This window comes from Budorcas taxicolor, chromosome 1 (assembly GCF_023091745.1).
Source record: "Budorcas taxicolor isolate Tak-1 chromosome 1, Takin1.1, whole genome shotgun sequence".
NCBI classification, from domain to species: domain Eukaryota; kingdom Metazoa; phylum Chordata; class Mammalia; order Artiodactyla; family Bovidae; genus Budorcas; species Budorcas taxicolor.
In genome coordinates this window covers 110,429,214-110,450,962 of record NC_068910.1, presented here as the reverse complement: position 1 = coordinate 110,450,962, position 21,749 = coordinate 110,429,214, and the positions used below count along the sequence as shown (strand labels likewise).

The following is a 21,749-nucleotide window of genomic DNA, read 5'->3' as shown; positions in this document are numbered from 1 at the left end:
GTATGGAGGCTTAGATGAAAGAAATACCCTGATCTCTCACTCTTCCTGTTTTTTGATCTTCTGCTTCTAAACGTGCAGACTCAAACAGAAGACAGCTTGTAAGGGAGTGGGGGTGATGAAGTTATCAGGGAAGAGAAGGAGCTAGGGTTGTGACATATAAAAATAATCAACAGGATGGCCCACTTAAAATAGGACCTAATTAAAAGAGTGAACAGGGAACGAAGTGTTGGTGTCACTGAGTTCCACAAAAGAAAATTAGTTACTTGACTTAGTGCTTTTAGTTTAGAAATAGTAGATGAAACTGAGAGTATTTCTGCTGCTGCTACTGCTGCTAAGTCGCTTCAGTCATGTCCAACTCTGTGCGACCCCAGAGACAGCAGCCCACCAGGCTCCCCCGTCCGTGGGATTCTCCAGGCAAGAACACTGGGGTGGGTTGCCATTTCCTTCTCCAGTGTATGAAAGTGAAAAGTGAAAGTGAAGTCACTCAGTCATGTCCGACTCTTAGCGACCCCATGGACTGCAGCCTACCAGGCTCCTCCGTCCATGGGATTTTCCAGGCAAGAGTACTGGAGTGGGTTGCCATTGCCTTCTCTGAGAGCATTTCTATGTATACCCAATGATCCACTGTGCATTTTTCACTAGAAGAAGGGATAAATTCGGACATGCTCAGTAATTTCTTGCCTCCTGTTTCCTCCTTTGTGATTGGGGGAGTGTGCTATCCAATGCTTCATCATGTGGACCCTTGATGGAGAGACAAGGGAAAGTGTGTAGGCAAAGAATGGACTGCAGCCTACCAGGCTCCTCCGTCCATGGGATTTTCCAGGCAAGAGTACTGGAGTGGGGTGCCATTGCCTTCTCCGAGGCAAAGCATAAAAGACTATAATTAGGTGATATAACTGAGTTGAGTCCCTCCATAGTTTAGTAGGTTGAGTTAGTTCGTGGCTATAGACTAAACTATAGTTAGCCACCTTAAAATTGTGTGCTTTTGTTTAAAAAGCATGTTAGGCTTGAGCATGTGTGCCAGTGAAAGTAACCACCTCCAGGAATCTCCTGGAGGAAGGGGGAAGGGATTCTGTTCAAAGTTTCTTATTCTTAGTTTTCATGGACGTCATTTTGTTCATAGCTATTCCATGAATTCTAGTTTTCAGGCAGGTTTGCTTGTGGAAATTTTCTTAAAGTTTCCAGTTAATGAGAAAATATAATGATTCAGCAACTCAAGAAGTATTTTAGAAACCCAGGCTGGAATAATACAATGGGCATGTGATGAGGCTCCATCCTTTACTGAGGAACCTTTAAGAGTGTAATACCATGTCTTGGTCCCTCTCTTAGACCAGTTAAGTTAGGATCTCTGGGGTGTGTAGCTTGGGCATTGGAGTCTTTAAAAAATCTGCATGAGATTTTAATGCTATGTAGAGTAGAGAATTATTGATCTTTTCTATTTTTCTTTTTCAGTTTTCACCTAGGAAATATTTTATGAATTCCTTCTATGCATATGACACTTCTTGGGTTTTGTTATTCAGCATAGATTAGAATATATAAACTCCTATCCAATGTCATGGCCATTTTACCCATTAACATCATCATTAAACCTTTTTACATAGACTGATCTTCACAAGATTAAATAATTAATATGTTCAAGGATTGTGTTTCTGTCCGCTTTTCTGTTCCTGAGCGTGTGCTTAATCTCTCAGTTGTGTCTGACTCTTTACAACCCCATGTGTTGTAGTCTGCCAGCCTCCTCTGTCCATGGGATTCTTCAAGCAAGAATAGTGGAGTGGATTGCCATTCCCTTCTCCAGGCAATCTTCCCAACCCAGAGATCAAACCCAGGTCTCCTGTATTGCATGCAGATACTTTACTGCCTGAGCCACCAGCTGAATTTTAAGATACAATTAGCACTATGTTTGTAAAGGTGGTAATTCACAGATATTGCTATAATTTGCAAATATGGCTACTTATTCAAGGTAAGAGACCACATTTCACTTGGTGGCATTTCTTATAAAAGACCTATAATTAATTTTTAATACCTTTCAGAATGATGAATAAAGTTACCAATTGTTCTTCCTGCTGTGAGCAATGTGCTTAGGTTTTTGACAACAAAGTAAAGATATTAGTAACTTCTGTGTATTTAAAGCACACTAATAAGACAGAGAGAAAGGAACCATCTAAAGCAAGAGAAACAATGTTTTATCCCACAAACTCACTTTGCTTGGGATCTTTTAAAGATAGTATGTCATCTGTTCCCACTTTTCAGGTGAGGTTCAAGTGATACATGATTTTTCTCTAGATTTTCCAACTAGTAAGTGGTCGAATTGGGATTTAATTATAGATCTGTTTGCTTCTAGAGCCCATACCCTATCCCTTCCCCAATATTACATTGCCTTTTGTCCCTGTAAACTCTGGGAATGTAGATGGATGGATGATTATTTGAAATTGTTTGTATGTGTTTCTTTTATCTATGATATGATTTAGCCTCTTTTTGCCCCTCCAGGATAATACCCCTCAAGCTGAATGGCCCTCAGCAGATGAATCCACCACGAGCAGTATTTCACCACTTGGTTTCAGCTCTGGTCTTCCTTCAGCCACTGACAGGGAACTCTGGTCAGAAAGTCCTTTGGGTGATTTAGTGTCTACACCCAAATTAGCCTTTCCCTCGGAGGTGAGCCTCAGTTCTTCCCCAGAGGTTTTAGACGTTAGCGGCTTGACTCTTCATTCTGTCACCCCAGCAGTGCTTCAGACTGACCTGCCTGTGGCTTCTGAAGAAAGGCCTTCTGGGTCTCACTCATTAGAAGATGGTAAGGAATTTTAACCACTTTTCATAATTTATTGCATCAGATGACAGGTTTTGAAGAGAGCAAGAGACTAGGGTTAAAAGAAAGCATGGCCACATGCACTGGGAGGAAACGTCTTAGGAAAGTTGTGTGAGAAAGGGCGCAATCGGCTTTAATGTGTTGGAATGGAGAGTCCAAATAGATAAATAATAAGAAATGAATATCTTGGGTGAGATCACCTAATAGATATTTTGAAGGTCCTGTTAAAGGATATATAATTAAATTATATTACTATTTAAGAACTACTCTACTTGCTTGAGTATTTTAGTAGTAAACAAACAGCCTCAAAGATTATGCCAGTATCTTCTAATAGGATTAATTTGGGGCCAGTAGAGATTTCTAGCTTGCATCAGGCTTGAGAAGGGGAAAGTCTAAACTAGGGAAGCTGTAGCAGAGATTAAGAAGTGAAAGTCAGGTAGATGATTTAGATGTAGCAGGAGAGGACCAATCAGTGAGACTCAGGGATAGCGTACAGGTGAAAGAGGAAGATGAATAAAGATATAAATAATGAGCCCAAGTTTTTGAACATTGGGTGAACCTGAAGAATGGTGGATAATAAACATAGCCAGGAAATGGGAATTCAATTTCCTAGGGAATTTTCTTCGTAAGATTTTACTAGAGTTAGTCTTTGTTGTCAATATGGCTACCAGCAGTTCTCTGTTTTCACGAGGTAAAAAAAAACCAAAGTGTTTGAAGATGAGTTATTTTAGTACCTGATGTTTTGCTATCCTCGGGGAAGGGGGTTATAATCATGAGTGATTGTACCACATCACAAAAACATAATCACCCCTTCTTGTTGTTTGCTGGATTTGGCAAAGTAAAAGTCAGCAACTCTCTGTCATGATCTAATGGGAGAATACCAGGTAGCTGGTTTTATTAGGACTGGGAATATATTTTGGCATCTTTGTAGATTGATTAATGGAAAACTCTATTTTTAGGATTAATGAAAGTTGAAGGGTCAGAAGATTTTCTTTCTGTCAATCCATTGCCTTCAAGTCCATTTACTTATCCTGTGCCAAAAGGAACACCACCATCCATGGAAGACTCTGGGGTATCTTTGCCATCCTCACCATATCCAGTCTCCTCTGTCATATTTGATCTTCTTGCTAAAGAAGTAACTACACCGTTTGGCATGGACTCTTTGGCCTCCAAAGTCAAAGACCAATTAGAAGTGAGCACTTGGATGCCAGACACAGCTATGGAAAAAGAGTTCATGTTTGAAAGTGGTTTGGGTTCAGGGTCTGGGCAAAAGGAAGACCTGATTACCTGGCCATGGAGTGAGACTTCATTAGAGAAGAGCCCTGAACCATTGTCCAAGTCATGGCTTGAAGCTGAGGATTCACTTTTGCTAACTGAGGGTATAGATGTGAGACTAGTTATAGATGACAAAATAGATTCTGCATATCAACATACTGAGCATTCAGAATATGGGCCTTTTAATGGGTCTACAAACTTTGCAGAAGATGAGCCCCTTAGTGGACCTACTGTGTCCCTCTTTGCAGAGACCACAACTCAATCTGCATCTCCAATTCTACCCAAACACACATCAGAGGTACCCGACACTGATTATTACTCAGTCACCAAATCACCTCCTCTGTTGACATTTGTGGCAGTCTCTGCTTCTACTGATAAACCAGATCAAGTAGAACATTTTCTAAAGGAGGATATGGAGCAGACTACAGAGTCATTTAACCATGAATGGTTTGACAATAAGATCTCAATAGAAAAGTCAGATGTGCAGCTTTTGAGGACCACAGTGCCAGAGTCAGATGTCATTTGGGCAAGAACTTCTCCCTTAGGGAAACTGTCCAGAGACACATCGGCAAGTACACCACAGAGTACTGACAAGCTCTGGTCGAAAGCTTCCATGACACAGTCTACCAAATTGCCTTCAACCATAAGTTCCGCCCTGCTGGAAGATGAAGTCATTATGGGTGTACAGGATATTTCATTAGAGTTGGACCAGATAGGCACAGATTACTATCAGCCTGAGCTAATCCCTGAGGAAAGTGGCATGGTTGGTAGTTATGTGGAAATGTCTACAAATATCCATTCCACAGAGATGGCTGTTGTGGCTCAACCCACAAGAAACGATGACTTGAGTCATACCCAAGCCGCTGGAGCTGTGGTGGTTTTCTTCAGCCTCAGAGTGACTAACATGATGTTTTCAGAAGATCTGTTTAATAAAAACTCTTTGGAGTATAAAGCCCTGGAGCAAAGATTCTTAGAACTGGTAAGCATAAGAAGTGAAATACGGGCATTAGTGAATAATCATATATGAACCACCCCTCTTTCCCCACAACATAAGATCTGAGCCAAGGAAAGTGTGGTCTGCTGTGGACTTTCATTTCCTATCATCTCCAAATAGTGTAATGGCCTAGGGTTGGTAGGAAAAGAATGAGACAGGTGGATACAAAAAAAGGAAAACACAAATGTGGCATAACAGTGATATGACAACTTAGATACTGGATTTTTTATTCTGTAATTTCTAGGACTGAAACAAGTTTAAGATTTATCTTCACATTTTATTGTGAGATCAGTGCTTTGTAGGTACCTATAATGCTTTTACTGTCACGATCCTTTAGTGAAACAGAGAATAAACTCTCTGGTGGCTAAAACTGTGAGTTACATGGATTTCCTAAATAACTCTGATAACCTTATGACTCAAATAATTCACAATTCATACTTCTGTTTATGAACAATTTAAATAATGTAAACAATATAGTTTGGAAAACTGGAGAGGTTTGTCTTTCTTTGTTTTTGGTGTATTGAACAAAATGTAAAACTTTGTCAATAAACTAACCACTTTACATGTATTGTAGCTGGTTCCCTATCTCCAATCAAATCTCACTGGATTCCAGAATTTAGAAATCCTGAACTTCAGAAATGGCAGTATTGTGGTGAATAGCCGAATGAAGTTCACCAGGTCTGTCCTTCCTAACGTCACCAGTGCTGTCTATGTGATTCTGGAAGACTTTTGCACTACTGCCTACCAAACCATGAACTTGGCTATTGATAAATACTCCCTTGATGTGGAATCAGGTAATGATATTGAATACCATCATGGTTTCTTAGTGGAATCTAATTATTTTTTGTGTGTATTTTCTTCTGCTGAATTGGTAAGTTCAATACTTATCCAGTAAGTTCAATACTAGGTAAAAGAGGACTAAGTCAGGCAAATTTGCCGCATTTTGATAATTAGTAAATTATCTCTTCCAAGGATGTCAGTATCATTCTTTTTTCAGAAGGATTGTCCCACATGCTATCTTTACTTAGCTCCCATTCTCTTTTCTACCTGCTCCGTCTTTTTCTCTCTTTATTAATCCATTGAATCTGTTCTTGCTACCTCTGTATGTTGTGAACCCCATTAGATGTGAACTCTCTTGCCTTCTGTGTTATTCTTCTATGTTGTTTTATCTATTTCCATTATTGTAAGTCTAATATAAATGTCAATAACTCTCTACATTTTTATATGCAGATCATGCTTATTTTCTGAGCTCTAGAATCTGTATCTAACTACGTAGTTGATGACCTCAACTTGGATATATTCTATGTATATCAAGCTTAGATTAAGCCCTGAAGCTAAGACTGAGCCCTTGTTTTCTATCTCTTCGTACCTTCCAACTAAATCTGCTTCTCTCAGCTTGTCTCTGTTGTTAAATGGAAATTATATCCACTCCACTACTGAAGCCAGATACATAGAAAGTCACTCTGATACCTCAGTTTCCATCACCTCTAACTTTTAGTCACTCACTAAACTTACATTGATTCTGAATTCTAGATATCTCAGATCTATGTGCTTTTCTCTGCCTTCACTGCTCCTTCTTTAGGCCAAACCATCATCATCTTTCATTTGGACCAGTTTCCCCACTGTCTCCCTTTTTTTCCCTACCTCCCATCCCCTCCCATTCGTTTTCCAGACAGCAATCAGGGCACTCTTTCTAGAGCATTGATCAGATTATTTCACTTTCCTGCTTAAAATACTTTCAGTGGCTACCTGGTTCAGCCACAGGCCTGGTTCCTATCTTCTTCCCCAGTATCACCCAGTGACACGAACTTTTTACTCACTGTGTTCTACTCGGACTAGCTTCTTTTGGGTTCCTTTGATTCCCCAAACTTTTCTTGTTTTGAAACCTTTGCATGCTCTTCTTTGCCTGAATCTCTTTCCCCTCTTGGCTGATTTCTGCTTACCCTTTATGCCTCTGTTCAAATGTCTCTTCCTCAAGACTTTCACTGATTCATCCATAATCTAGACTGGTTCTTTTCTCTCTGTAGAATTTATAACTATTGTAATCATGCTAATTTATGCACATAGTTGCTTAATAGCTATTTTTCCCAGTGGAACTATCCACACAGACTGAGATTTTATCTGTTTAATTAGCCACTTTGTAGCCAAAACCTCTGCATATAGAATGTACTCAAAAATACTGTGAATGAATGAAATAAACCATTATTTTTATTTGAAAGACTTGGATGCAGAGAATACTGGTGGATGCTCAAACTTTTTTCTTTTTTACCTTCTGCATACCAGAGGAGCGTGGTTTTGAGTAGGAGTAAGATGGAATGTCTGGGTTTGAATTTCTCCAGTGCTTTTTACTCTCAAACTGGTTTGGAAGTCAGCCCTATTCTTTAACCGGGAAAGAAGCAAACATTCTTTCCTTTGAAATCCATGAAGGATCATTATTCATTGAAAGTGAGGAAAATGATATAGCTAATTCCCCTATATCCGCATCTCTTGCCACTTGAGTCCTTTAAGGACATTTGCACATTTTTTGCCATGTGGTCTTGTGGTATAGTGGAAGAAGCAATTAATTATAATATGGAAGGCCTGGTTTCTTGCCTCTGCTTTGCCATTTATCATTTGTGTGATCCTAGATGAGCTGTTTTATCTCTGAACCTTACTCCCTTATATAGCAAATGGGATAATATTACTTGGCTAGTATTTCATGGGGCTATTCTAAGGATTAAACAAATAACATATATAAAAGCATTTGACTAGCCATATAAATGCAACCAGTGTTGATTTATAAAGCTTTTGCAAAAGTCTACCCACTTCTTTTTGAAGAAAAGTATTTAAATAAGTACATTTACTTCAATTTTGTATGTAACTCACGTGTCAGATATATGCCAAGTCATCCAGGTTTATAGAACCACCTTTTTCCTTAATATTCAAATGAATTTACATTCGTCCTCATCATGTGCAGTGTAAAACCTCCATCCTAGCCCCTCCAAGCCCTAACATCTCTAGGAATTATCAGGGAATTTAACTATCTCTTAAATTTCCAATCTCACCGTATCCCTTGACCCTTGTGGTTGTTCTTTATGTTAATTCAACACAGATCACAGTCCCATATTTTATTTTCCCAAAGTACCCTCAACACAGGGCAGTTGATTCCATCAGATATTTGCTGATGACATGAGGGTGATAAGGGAGTTTTTGTCATAGTACAGAAAATGGGTTAAAAAAATATTACCGTTAGGTGTAAATATCCCAAAATTTCTCAGCCACACTTTCAAAGGTGTCTTTTAACAGCCAATTTTTCCTCCAGGACAGAGTCAATTGCTACATTACTCTGGCACCTCTGGCTATTTTTCCAGACCTTCTTCATATTTCCTCTACTCCCATTTTCTGGGACCCATCAATCCTTCTCTTTGCCTGTCCCTGGAAAACCAGGATGTAATTCATTGTACAGTTTAGATCACTGTCTCCTATCTCAAGCGTAGCTCCAAGTCTCCCTCTGTTTTCCCATAAAGTCATTAAATATTCTTCCAAATGGAGAGCTATCCATTCTGAACATCTACCTTTAATCTGCACAAAAGACTAGAAAGAGACTTTAAAATGCCAATCTCTTATTTGCATGATTAAAATATTGGTCTCAGTCTCTCTCCTTGATTGGAAATAAAAGGGGACAACATTTATCTTTCTCCCCTTATGGATTCTATTTTTCCTTTCCCTAGGCACTCACCTACACCCATAGAATGGTCACAGAGTTTCAGAAATTTTAAATAGAATTTTCCTATTACACATACATTTTTAGCTAAAAGGTTTCAGATTAAAGTATTATATTTTATTTGAAATTGGCTAAAAATAAGATTGACTTTGCTCTTGCTTAATTTATTTTCACATATAATGTCTCAGAAATTCTTGAACTTCCATTAATAAAGGGGGACTGTGCAATACCATCCTTTGTTGTTGTTCAGTTGCTAAGTCGAGTCCAACTCTTTGGGACCCCATGGACTGCAGGACATCAGGCTCCTCTGTCCTCCACTATCTACCAGAGTCTGCTCAAATTCATGTCCATTGAATCAGTGATGATATCTAACCATCTCATCCTTTGCCACCCGCTTCTCCTTTTGCCTTCAGTCTTTCCCAGGATCAGAGTCTTTTCCAGTGGGTCCACTCTTCACATCATATGGCCAAAGTGTTGGAGCTTCAGCTTCAGCAACAGTCCTTCCAGTGAATATTTAGGGTTGATTTTCTTTAGGATTGATTGGTTTGATCATGCAGTCCAAAGGACTCTCAAGAGTCTCCACCAGTATTACAATTCAAAAGCATCAGTTCTTTGGTACTCAGCCTTCTTTATGGTCCAACCCTCACATCCATACATGAAAACTGGACAAAGCATAGCTTTGACTATATGGACCTTTGTTGGCAAAGTGATGTGTACTTTTTAATATGCTATCTAGGTCTGTCATAGCTTTCCTTTCATGGAGCAAGTGTCTTTTAATTTCATGGTCGTACTCACCATCTGCAGTGATTTTGGCGCCCAAGAAAATAAAATCTATCACTGCTTCCACTTTCCCCCTTCTATTTGCCGTGAGGTGATGGGATCAGATCCCATGATCTTAGTTTTTTAGTGTTGAGTTTTAGGTCAGCTTTTTCACTCTTCATCTTTCACCCCCTCATCAAGAGGCTCTTTAGTTCCTCTTCACTTTCTGCCATTAGTGGTATTATCTGCATATCAAAGGTTGTTGGTATTTCTCCCGGCCCAACTTGATTCCACCTTGTGATTCATCCAGCCTGGCATTTCACGTGATATGCTCTGCATATAAGTTAAATAAACAGGGTAACAGTATACAGCCTTATTGTACTCCTTTCCCAATTTAGAGTCAGTCTATTGTTCCATGTCCAGTTCTAACCATTGCTTCTTGACCTGCATATAGGTTATACAGGTTTCTCAGGAGACAGGTAAGTTTGTCTAGAACTCCTGTTTCTTTAAAAATTTTCCGGTTTGTTCTGATCCACAAAGTCAAAAGCTTTAGCATAATCAATGAAGCAGAAGTAGATGTTTTTCTGACACTCCTTTGCTTTCTGCATGATCCAACAAATGTTGGCAATTTGAACTCTGGTTCCTCTGCCTTTTCTAAACCCAGCTTGAACATCTGGAAGTTCTCAGTTCATGTACTGCTCAATCCTAGCTTGGAGGATTTTGAGCATAACATTGCTAGCCTGTGAAATGAGAGCAATTGTACAGTAGTTTGAACATTGTTTGACACTGCCCTTCTTTGGGATTGAAGTGAAAAAAGGACCTTTTCCAGTCCTGTGACTGCTGCTGAGTTTTCCAAATTTGATGGCATATTGAGTGCATTACTTTAATAGCATCATCTTTTAGGATTTGAAATAGCTCAAAACTCAGCTGGAATTCCATCATCTCCACTAGCTTTGTAGTAATGCTTCCTAAGGCTCACTTGACTTCACACTCCAGGGTGTCCAACTCTAGATTAGTGACCACACCATTGTGGTTATCTGGTTTATTAAGACCTTTTTAGTATAGTTCTCCTGTGTGTTCTTGCTACCTCTTCTTAATCTCTTCTGCTTCTGTGTCCTTGTGTCCAGGTTTCCCTCTTTTTATAAGGACACCAGGTATTGGACTTTGGGTAACCTAACCCAGTATGACCTCATCTCAACTTGATTGCATTTGCAAAGACACTATTTCCAAACAAAGTCATATTCCAAGGTTCTAGGTGGGCATGAATTTTCAGGGGACACTACTCAACCTAATATGTCCCCTCTCATTCCTACATAGGGCCAAGAAAGATTAGCTACAGAGAACCTACAAATTCCAAGGTCACAAATTTGTGCAAAATGTCTTGAATTTTCATAGCAGAAAGGAAGTTATTGATTCTGAAAGCAATATTAATTTACCTGGAAACTGAGAGACTATGCTTTTTGTTTTTCAACCTTCCCTTCATCTTCTAGCTAAACCTTATGCTTTTTCATATAGATGAGTTCATGGGTCATTTCCAGTGATTTCTTCTATTTGTGGTATCTTCATTACCATTTGCCTTTTTGTAGTTCAGAGATTGCCATTCACCAGGGAAGAACATGCAGTTTTACCATGATAGGATGGAAGGCCATCTATGGTCAGTTCTTATATCGTTTTTGACTGGGTTTTGCCCTAAATAATTTTTTTAATGTCACTTTCTCTCATCCCATGAATGGAAAATGGAATTACTAAAGCCAAAATACTGTTGAGAACGGCCTGAGGTGGTGTGGGGCTGATATGTTTTTATGATATTAACTTTCACAAATCTCAGCTGTTCTTAGACTGCTCTTTCGGGGCTGTATTCATCCCTGAGGCTTCCACCAGTTCTTCTCTATACTCTGTCTCTCCATCGCATGTTCTCAGTGAGGTGAGGGTAGGAGTAGGGCAGCCTCACATGTGGAGTAGAGGACCACGACAGCAGCATAGGGTTGGTGGGAATGAATGGTACATGAAAACTGTTTAATTTAGACTTGTAGTTCATGGGTTTTAAATCTTATACATGCTTCCTATATAAAACAGGTCAAGGCTCGCCCAGGTCACTGGATCCTATAGTTTGGCTCTGCATTTCGAAGAAATTTGACAAAAGCTATCATCAGTCAAGGGCGAATCAGAAACTTTTTGTGGTGTGGGTGGTGATATATTTCAGTGATTCAGGAAGGGGATTATCCCATGGTACTTTGGATGGGAGACCCTTATTGGAGGGGCTTTTTATACCCCAGTTCCTATGTTTTGCCTTTCCTTATACCATTCTCTGGTTTGTTTGGTATTTTAGGTGATCAAGCTAACCCTTGCAAGTTTCAAGCATGCAATGAATTTTCTGAGTGTTTGGTCAATCCCTGGAGTGGAGAGGCAGAGTGCAGATGCTACCCTGGGTACCTGAGTGTGGAAGAGCTGCCCTGTCAGAGTCTCTGTGACCTACAGCCCAACTTCTGCTTGAATGATGGGAAGTGTGACATCATGCCTGGACATGGGGCCATTTGTAGGTATGTTGTAGGGAGAGATTTTGGCTTCACCAGGTTAGAGATACTTCCTCTGAAGAAAGAGATCTGTGCCTATGATGTTAGGATGATCACAACAGCTTTTATTAGAGAAGTTATATCTAGGTAATAGATGTGGCGGTGGTTTAGTTGCTAAGTCATGTCTGACTCCTGTGACCCCCATGGACTGTAGCCCGCCAGGCTCCTCTGTTCATGGGATTCTTGTTCTTCCAGGCAAGAATACTGGAGTGGGATGCCGTTTCCTTCTTCCTGACCCAGGGATAGAACCTAGGTCTCCTGCGCTGCAGGCAGATTTTTTCTCAACTGAGCTACCAGATGGGTGCCATCTAGTTCACATGTGAAGACTGAATCAGTTAATAGGCCTGAATTATACCCGGTTCAATGGGTTATTTTATCTTATGTTCTACGAAGCTGTAAGAAAAACATTGCCTAGTGTCTTCTGGAGAGTACTTAGAGTAGTTGGAGATCTTTGTGTAATGGTTTTTAGTGGTGATAACAAGGCAATTGCTGCTCAAATTGTGTTTTGATATATAATCAACAATTTATACTGTATCTGAAACAGAGGAGTTTTATTGTTCTATTTGAATTGTTTTTAACAGCTTTGGGCTGCTCTTGGTCAAAATGAGTATTCAAAAATAAAGAATAGCAAGTATTTAAAGCTGTGATATTTTGAGTATCTAATTTCTATTTTTTAAAGGTAGAGTCAAAGAAAATATACCAGACAGATGAGCAGATTCAGGCAGACTTCCCTGGTCACTCTACTTAAACAGAGCAGAACCAACCATCCTCCCTACCACATCCAACCAAAGTCACAAGGTGTGAAGGGGAGGATGCTGAGAACAAGCAGCGGGTGGGGACCTCAGTAAGAGGACAGTCTGTGAATTTCAAAAGGGAAAAGTGTTGGCATCAATGTCAAAAGCAGAGGAAACAGGTGGAAATGATTCAGATTTTCTGTATATAAAGTTTGGCTATAAAACTAAGAGGACAAATAGTCTCTTGATTTTCAAAGAAATAAACCTGATTTTATAAAGCAGTGATTACTGCTCTGGGAATTGAGGACGCTTTTGCATAGTGTGTGGCCGTGTAGTTTGGAGGATCTCTGCAGAGTGGTGGAAGGATGTGAGGAGTCTGGGGACTTGGGTTCTAGACCAGCTCTGTTGCTGACAAATTGTGCGATCTAACTCCAGTTTTTTCTTTTATCGAAAACGGGCCTGTTTTTCATTATCCATAAACAACAGAGTTGACTAGACTACTTTCTATAAGTCTAGTTATTCTTTTATCAGTCTTTACAAGTAGTCACTGAGGACCTCTTGAGTCTGTGCCAGGCATTATGCCCAGCCTTTAATCTTACTCACCTCTTTACTGAAGATTCCTGTGGTCAGCATTTCTCTCTCTACCTGTGCTCAGTCCCACTGAAGGTTCTGCTGTTGTTCCTTTCAACAGAGTGATTTCACCTGGGGCTTGGTCACTTCTGTTCCAGGTGCCGGGTGGGTGAGAACTGGTGGTACCGTGGTGAGCACTGCGAAGAGTTTGTGTCTGAGCCCTTGGTGATCGGCGTCACCATTGCCTCCATGGTTGGACTTGTCCTCATTTCTTCTGCTGCAGTCTTCTTCATCATCAAGGCTCTTCAAGCTCAATATGTTAGGAGGGAAAGAGGGAGACCCTCCAGGTAAATAACAACAGTTGCTCTCTGATGGAATAAAATATTCCTTTTATTCATTCATTTTGTACTTTATGTGTCCTGAGTACTGGAAGGGATCTGAATGGAGGGGAGAGGGTTATAAAATTGAGAAAAGACATGGTCCCTGTCCTCAGAGGGTGTCAGTCTGGAAACAAACATAAGCAACACTTTGAACAACCTGCTAGAATGCCTAGATGAGTAATGAATTTGTTTTGCCTAGGGGAGCGCAGCTTAGATGTTTTAATGATGGTTATGGTATTTGACTGGACAGAAGAGTAGATGTTTGCTGCAGGAGGTGGATGGAAAACTTTCTAGCCAGTTGAAGGAACAGAGAGGCATGCATGAATCTCACTGCACAACGGAGGAATGGCATCCCTGAGTGGGGTCAGACTGCCTGTTGCATGGTGCAGGAGGGGTTGGAAAGGTGATGGAGATAAGGTGAGGCCTGTGTGAGGACCAGATCTGTTAGTTTGTTCCCCTTTGGCTCACTCCAGTGGTAATTAGGCAGATTTTACCTCTAGGTAAGAATCGACAAGAAATAGAATCTGATTCTCATTTTAGTTAAGTATAGGTTCATTAATAGAGGAGATAGAACCTATTCTACTTGCTAGACTAGTGATCCAAGGACCTTTTGGTGTAATGTGATCACAGTCACTGGCTGTACTTTGCTTCTGTGCTTCCAGGTCTACTTCCGGTCCAGGTTACCTTCACTCACCCTCTGGCTTGGCTGAGGAGGCACTGCTCCTAGTTTCCTATGGCACCCAGAACATAATTCTGTTATCATGCTTATATTTTTTATTGGTTCTGACTTTTCATTGGACCATGATCTTGTTCTAGAGAGATTCAAACAAATTCTTTGTATTGTCAGCATCTAGAAAATTCCTAGGCACAAAATCAGTGCTCAGTAAATAGTTGTAGACCTGAATTGAATTTAACTGAGCCCATTCCCCCATGAGTTTTAATTTCTATTACTTTCTTTGTGTGGTTACACACTGATTTTTAAAAAAAATTTATTTATTTTTAATTGAAGGATAATTGCTTTACAGTATTGTGTTGGTTTCTACTAAACATGAACATGAATCAGCCATAGGTCTACCCATGTCTCCTTCCGCTTGAACATCCCTCCCCCCTCCTGCCTCCATCCTACTCCTGTAGTTTGTCACCGAGCCCCAGCTTGAGTTCCCTGAGTCATACAGCAGATTCCCATTGGTTATTTTACATATGGTAATGTGTGTTTCCATGTTACTCTCTCCATATATACCACCCTCTCCTCCCCCTCTCCCCCAGCTGTGTCCCTAAAACTGTCCTCAATGTCTGTGTCTCCATTGCTGCTCTACAGATAGGTTCATCAGTACCATCTTTCTAGACTCGACATATATGCGTTAGTGTGCATTTGTTTTTCTCTTTCTGACTTACTTCGCTCTTGTATAAGAGGCACTGTGTTCATCCACCTCATTAGGACTGACTCAAATCTGTTCCCTTTTATGGCTGAATAGTATTTACACACTGATTTTTAATTTGTCTATGCTGGGAATAATGATGCTATTCCCACTAATTTTAATGAAATGCTTAATATTTAATATTCCTTAAAATTTAATATTTCCATTAATATTGATGAAATTCTATCAGCAGACATAGTTCCCCATCAACATTCATTAGGTACCAGGCACTTTAGGGCAAATAAAAAATAAAGAGACAAGGAACTGGCCCCACAGGGGACTTATCAAGTAGCTGACGAAATTATAGTGATAACAAGTTAGTAAATAATATTTGAGATTGATCTGGATCTTTTCCACAGTCACTCTCCTCCCATTTGTATCCAATTAGTCTCTTTTTCTTCCTCAACAGGAATTTTGCTCCAGGTAAATAGTCTCCTAAATAGTTGAGCATCCAGAAAAGAACCTGAGTCAATTATACTTTTTTTTTGTGGCTCCAGCAGGCAGCGAGATGGCCTCTCGTCCGTAGAAAGAGCCGTGAAGCACAACCCCGTATTTGAAAGTTACGAGGCTGACCTCGAGCACTATGAGGGCCCCTACCCTCAGCGGCCCTTCTACAGCTCCACAGACAGAGAGATGATTGCTGGTCTGAGCAGGGAAGAGATCAGACAAATGTATGAGAATAGTGACCTTTCCAGAGAGGTAGGAAACTTCGTTTTTCTGTTGTTGCTCTGCTGGGGTGTGGGGGTGTGTGTGTTCATGTGTATACTTAGGCTTCAAGAAAGACTGGAAATTATTTCATGATTAGTTTTTTTACCTCGTGACACCTCCCAGTCAATGTGATATGTAGCCAGGATATAGTTCTGAGTTGTATCATATTTCCTACCCAGTGATTCTTGTATTGTTATTAGCAAATGTCTCCCTCCTCCCTTAGAAATGTTAGCAAATGTCTCCCTCCATACTCCTTAGAAATATATGTCTGAGTTATTCAGAGCAGTTCATGTAGTAGCCACAACTTTCACTTTTTTGGGAAAAATCTGTTGTTTTCTGTAGCTCTCTCCTGTACTGTCCAGAAAGCTACAGTCTCTTATAAAAATTAAACCTCTTTTTTAAAAGGCCATTAAAGTTTTTTAATGCAATATATGGATTTTTTTTCTTCTTCTTCCTCCCTTCCTTCCTCCCTTAAAGGAAATCCAAGAAAGAATGAGAATTTTGGAACTCTATGCCAGGGATCCTGAGTTTGCAGCTTTTGTCAGAGAACATCAAATGTAAGCATGTAAGAGAGTACTTGCACCCAGATTCTAAACAGTTTGCCTTACAGTAGGGCCACGAGTGTGAATACCTAATTCCTGTCCATATGACAGGGGTTTTGTTGGTAACCAGCGTTGTTGAATTCTTTACAGTTAATCCACTTCCACTCTGATTCCGCAGTTATTCCTTCTAGTGCCTTTACAAGTTGAATTTTTTTATATAAGTTTTATGAGTGCGGAAAGGAAACATCAAAGAAATGGAGAGTCTTACTCAAGATCACAATGACAGCAAGTGCCAATGAAGATTGAAAACAAAGACACTCTGTGTTCTGGACTAAAGCTTCCTCATTCTGTCATATTTTCTCTTATTAACGTAGAGTCACCTGTTTGAATAGCCACAAATGCTCACATATTTTAACATATACTTCCTTTCCTATCTCTGTAGATACTTTTAGGTATACTTTGAATGAGGCAGATCCCATTCAAGTGTGTCTCTTGCTTCTTTCAACGTCACCTTACTTTTCAATATGTCTTTTTCCATTACTTTTTTCAGCGTACATTTTGGGCAAGTGTCCATAGTTTTTTGTCTTCCTTTGCATCTCAGGATCCATAACAAGATGTAGGTTACAAAAATACAATACCCTTGTAAAGAGACCATATATAGATGTTAACTGAATGTAGTGGGTGGGATTATTATTTGGTTTTGATATTTGGTCCTACAGCTGCCCTTGCAAAGGTGCTTCCTCATGGATGGGTCTCACCCAGGCCAGATAATGGCACCTGGCTTTTAGAAGAGGAAAACTAGAGCAATTCATGCCTGCTTATAGAAGAAACTGATAAAGGATCAACCACACATGTGGTTCTGGTTGGAGCCTCTGCCCCTTTGCTCCAAATCCCCTTTCTTTGACAGGCAGCCCCTCACTCATGGTTCCTCTGATAGGAACGGATGGATTGACACCAAAGGAAACTAAAGAAGATGCTTTTCTAGTTCCACATGCATGGTAGATACTCCTTTGAGAAGAAAACTCTCTGAACATCTGACTTGGCCAATGGGAGTTACTGCAAACCTTGCTTGAGTGCTGTCAAAGCAATATTAATAGGATTCTACCTTTTAATCCAGGATATCCACTAATCTCTTTATCTCCAGCCAGTAGATGACCTATGGCACAACTTCAGTAGTATCCAAATAGACAGAACATGACTGATTTTTTAAAATCTTTCCTAAGACCCTTTTTAAGCCCCTCAGAGACATCTGTGTTTCCTGAATTAAAAATGTATCTCATCTAGGCTAAGAAATCCAGAGAGGAACCAGGAGAGCCTAATTAGGGACAGGCAGATTGACTGCGTGCTTCACTTTCTTCTGGTAAACTGTTTGGCATTAAAATATATGAAAAAAAAATCATATAACAAAGAAGAGTTAAACAAGATCCAGTGAAACAAAAGAATGTTCACACAGACACTGTAACCCTAAGGGGACTGTTCAAAGTCAGGAGACAGCATTGAAAAAATGTTAGGGATGTGATCAGTACATTTTCAGTTTTCATGTAGTCTGGAGTTTTCATCTACCAGTAGCTCATGAAAATATTAATGGACTTGGTTTAGGATTCAGTAAAAATATTACATAGTCTCTGTAGACTGGATTTTTTTTTTTAACTTAGCAAAGCAGAGGGGAGCTTTCCTGCAAAGAAAGGATTGGTAATTTTAGGAATATAGTTTGACAATACATTTCAACAAAAATGCATTTCAGTACCTTTTAGCTTTTTTCAACTAATTGCTCTTTGTTTGTTTCATAGCAGGGAAGAGCTTTAATCAAAACTCATATTTGCAACTGATTAGAAGCCTAGAGAAGATGGAGATCGCTCATTACATCATATTAATTAACCTGGATTTGGAACTCTGTTGAAAGAAGAATTTTCCATTAAAAAATTAAATTCGGGACGCAAAATCTTTTTCTAGTTTAAAATTTTAGAATTTGGCCAGAGATGTGATGGTATTTATATCCACAAAGACCAAAAGCTGTATTTCAGTTCAGTTCACTCAGTTGTGTCTGAACATTCTTTTGCAAGCCCATGGACTGCAGCACGCCAGGCCTCCCTGTCCATCACCAGCTCTTGGAGTTTACTCAAAGTCATGTCCATTGAGTCAGTGATGCCATCCAACCATCTCATCCTCTGTCATTCCCTTCTCCTCCCGCCTTCCATCTTTCCCAGCATCACGGTCTTTTCAACATCAGGTGGCCAAAGTACTGGAGTTTCAGCTTCAGCATCAATCCTTCCAATGAATATTCAGGACTGATCTCCTTTAGGATGGACTGGTTGAATCTCCTTGCAGTCCAAGGGACTCTCAAGAGTCTTCTCCAAGACCACAGTTCAAAAGCATCAATTCTTCAGCACTCAGCTTTGTTTATAGTCCAACTCTCACATCCATACATGACTACTGAAAAAACCATAGCTTTGACTAGACAGACCTTTGTTGGCAAAGTAATGTCTCTGCTTTTTAATATTCTGTCTAGGCTGGTCATAGTTTTTCTTCCAAGAAGGAAGCGTCTTTTAATTTCATGGCTGCAGTCACCATCTGCAGTGATTTTGGAGCCCCCCAAAATAAAGACTGTCACTGTTTCCATTGTTTCCCCATCTATTTGCTATGAAGTGATGGGAAGCTATATTTAAAGGGAATCAAAACTGTGTGAATTCTGGAAAGTTTTCTATAAGGAAAAAGCTGGGTCTGGGAATTGGGGATGCATTTACTATCTGTTTTGTGAGTCTTTGAGTGTGTCTCTTAATAGCTGTGCCTCAGGTTTCACAGCAGGAAGACAAGGTGAGACTCTTACCAGAGGAAGTAAGCTTAATAGCTGAATATTTGTAGCATGTTAATTCAGCTGGAATGAAAAGCTATTGAAGTAGTTTTAACATAGTTTATGGTCAGACATTCACCTAACTAAAAATATTAAGCCTTTTTTGAATCAAACTGTTGAAGAAAAAGCAACCTTTTTGCTGGAGGATAGAGTTAGGCCTGTACTTCGTGCTTCTACCAGAGTTTTCAGTTTCCGAAGCTTCTTAATCAAAACCACATTATTTTGTTAATTATGTTAATATCCTGTTTTTTAAAACTGTCTTGGCCAACACATATGTATAAAGTTTAGAGGGTTCTCCTTAGACTAAAGATGAATTCAATCAGGTGGACAGGGAGGGAGAGGGTGGTGGGTCAAGACCACCGTACTGAGAGTATACTTTGCTGATTGATGGGTGGGCTGAGTCAGAACAGATGGGTTCCCTGACTCTGCTGCTGCTACCTCACCATGTCCTGGGCAAACCTTGTATCTCCTCTAGTTCCTGATGTTTTAATTTCAAAAACAGCATTTAACTCCCTCCTATGGTATAGGTTGGCTGCCTCTTTATGAATACCTTGTATCTAAATTCACTCCTGCTTACATAAAACATGGAAGGACTTTCATTGCAATTTAAAAAAACTTTTTTTTCTCTAAAGGTAGGAAAAAGTCACATCTTATATAAATTTTAACTGAAAATGGAAGCTTTACTCTATTTCCTAGCACTTTGTGAATGGTAGCCTTGGAGGGGGCACAGAGAGTGCCCTATCACTCCTAATATTGAGTTGTGTATGCAAATAGGCTATTATTGATGCAGGTGTGTTTCATGTTAGGTATGTTCATGTTAGTCAAAGATAATCTTAAATATTTTGGTTTCTTTATGACCAGATATTACTAACCAGGGATAGATTGACCATGAGCTAAAATACTTGGTTCATTTTTTTTTTTTTCCCTCAATTTAATGACTGCCAATTTCACTCATTATGAATACACCAGAAACAAAATTGCTGGGGTGAGTACCTGCCACAGTAAAGCTATTGAAAGCCTTGAAGATATCCAGGTATTTTGCAAAGTATGTATGGATCACAGGTTTTGTGAGTGTATGTTTATATAGGTTGGTATTTCCTGTTTCCTGGGATTCTCTTTCATTCTCTACTCATGTAATAGATTCTCTAAAAGTTCAGCATAGGAACAAGCCACTGCTTGGATATTTTCTACTGGGCTCATTTGAAAGGGAAATGATATTTATCTTTAAAGCATTGTAAATATTAATGACGTTTGTCACTACTTAATGCTTAATTTTATTTGTAAAACTTCCTAAGATTTCTCTGTTGAAGATTCTAAACTTACTTGTAGATGAAAAAGAAAATTTGTTTTTATTAACCCTAACCCAGTTAACCCTAGAAAGCAACATTTTAAATGAATGTCTGCTTGCTGGTAGAATCTAGATGGACATGATTTGGGTAGAACTGGCCAGCTTGTGAAACACTTATGAGAAGCACAAATGGGGCTGAAGGAGGATTGTTTCCAGAAGCCAATCAGTGAAGTAAGAATTCTGACATATTGCTGAAGAGCAAATCTCTTGTTGACTCTGCGCAAATGTCTGCTCCACATCTGTTAATGGAAGGAACTCCTGAACTCTCAGGGTGAGACCTGAGCTCCTCAGTTCAGGAATAAAGACTTTGGCCTTACCTCTGTCATAACTGAACCACGATGAGAAACACTGGAGAGTGAAGTTTCCATGGTGAAGATCCTCTGCTGTTCACACTGGAAGGGCTAAAAGAGCTATCGGTCTTAACAGGACAAACTATCTTGAAAGAGCTTTCAAAAAAGAACTTTTCCCTTGGGACTTCCCTGGTGGTCCAGTGGTTAAGAATCCACCTTGCAGTGCAGGGGATGAGGGTTTGATCCCTGGGTTGAAAAGATCCCACTTGCCATGGATTAACTAAGCCCGTGTGTTATAAACTACTGAGCCTGTGAACTCCAGAGCCAGTGCACCACAACTAGAGAGTGCATGGTAAAGAATTCAAGGTGGTTTTTTGTTTTTGTTTTTTGGTCCAGAAGGTGCTTTGGAGTCTTGCAGATGTAACCTTTATAGTTGAGTATACATACAGGATTCTTGGGTTCTGGATAATGGGAAATGTATTTGATACGTAGGACTCCATTTCCACATGGCAGTGGTTTAAGGGTATTTGTTCGCAGTTGTGTGCTGTAAAGTCCCATTTACTTCAAATAATAACACAAGTCCAAGTTTTACCTGATTTTAATCCCTCCCTTTGTTTTTTCTCTTCCTCAGTATCTGGTCATCATGGCTTGGCTGCTCCCCTCCTCATACTTTTTATCACATAGTAAATTGTAATGTAATTGAACAACCCTGATTCATTATTACTTCTGACAGAAGATGAAAATTGCACAAATATTCTTTGTAGGCACTAAAGCCATGTTGACTCAAATGTGTAC

At 39.7% G+C, this 21,749-nt stretch overlaps 1 protein-coding gene across 1 annotated transcript in view; it reads left to right on the top strand.

Moving 5' to 3' along the window:
- Nucleotides 1–21,749, top strand: part of IMPG2 (interphotoreceptor matrix proteoglycan 2) — a 100,597-nt gene that overhangs the window by 57,988 nt on the left and 20,860 nt on the right. The window contains exons 14-21 of the mRNA XM_052644904.1: nt 2,491–2,794; nt 3,769–5,063; nt 5,653–5,872; nt 11,870–12,080; nt 13,576–13,764; nt 15,713–15,914; nt 16,401–16,480; nt 20,286–20,349. Coding sequence (XP_052500864.1) covers nt 2,491–2,794; nt 3,769–5,063; nt 5,653–5,872; nt 11,870–12,080; nt 13,576–13,764; nt 15,713–15,914; nt 16,401–16,480; nt 20,286–20,349 — 2,565 coding nt within the window. The remainder of the gene's footprint in view (nt 1–2,490; nt 2,795–3,768; nt 5,064–5,652; nt 5,873–11,869; nt 12,081–13,575; nt 13,765–15,712; nt 15,915–16,400; nt 16,481–20,285; nt 20,350–21,749) is intronic.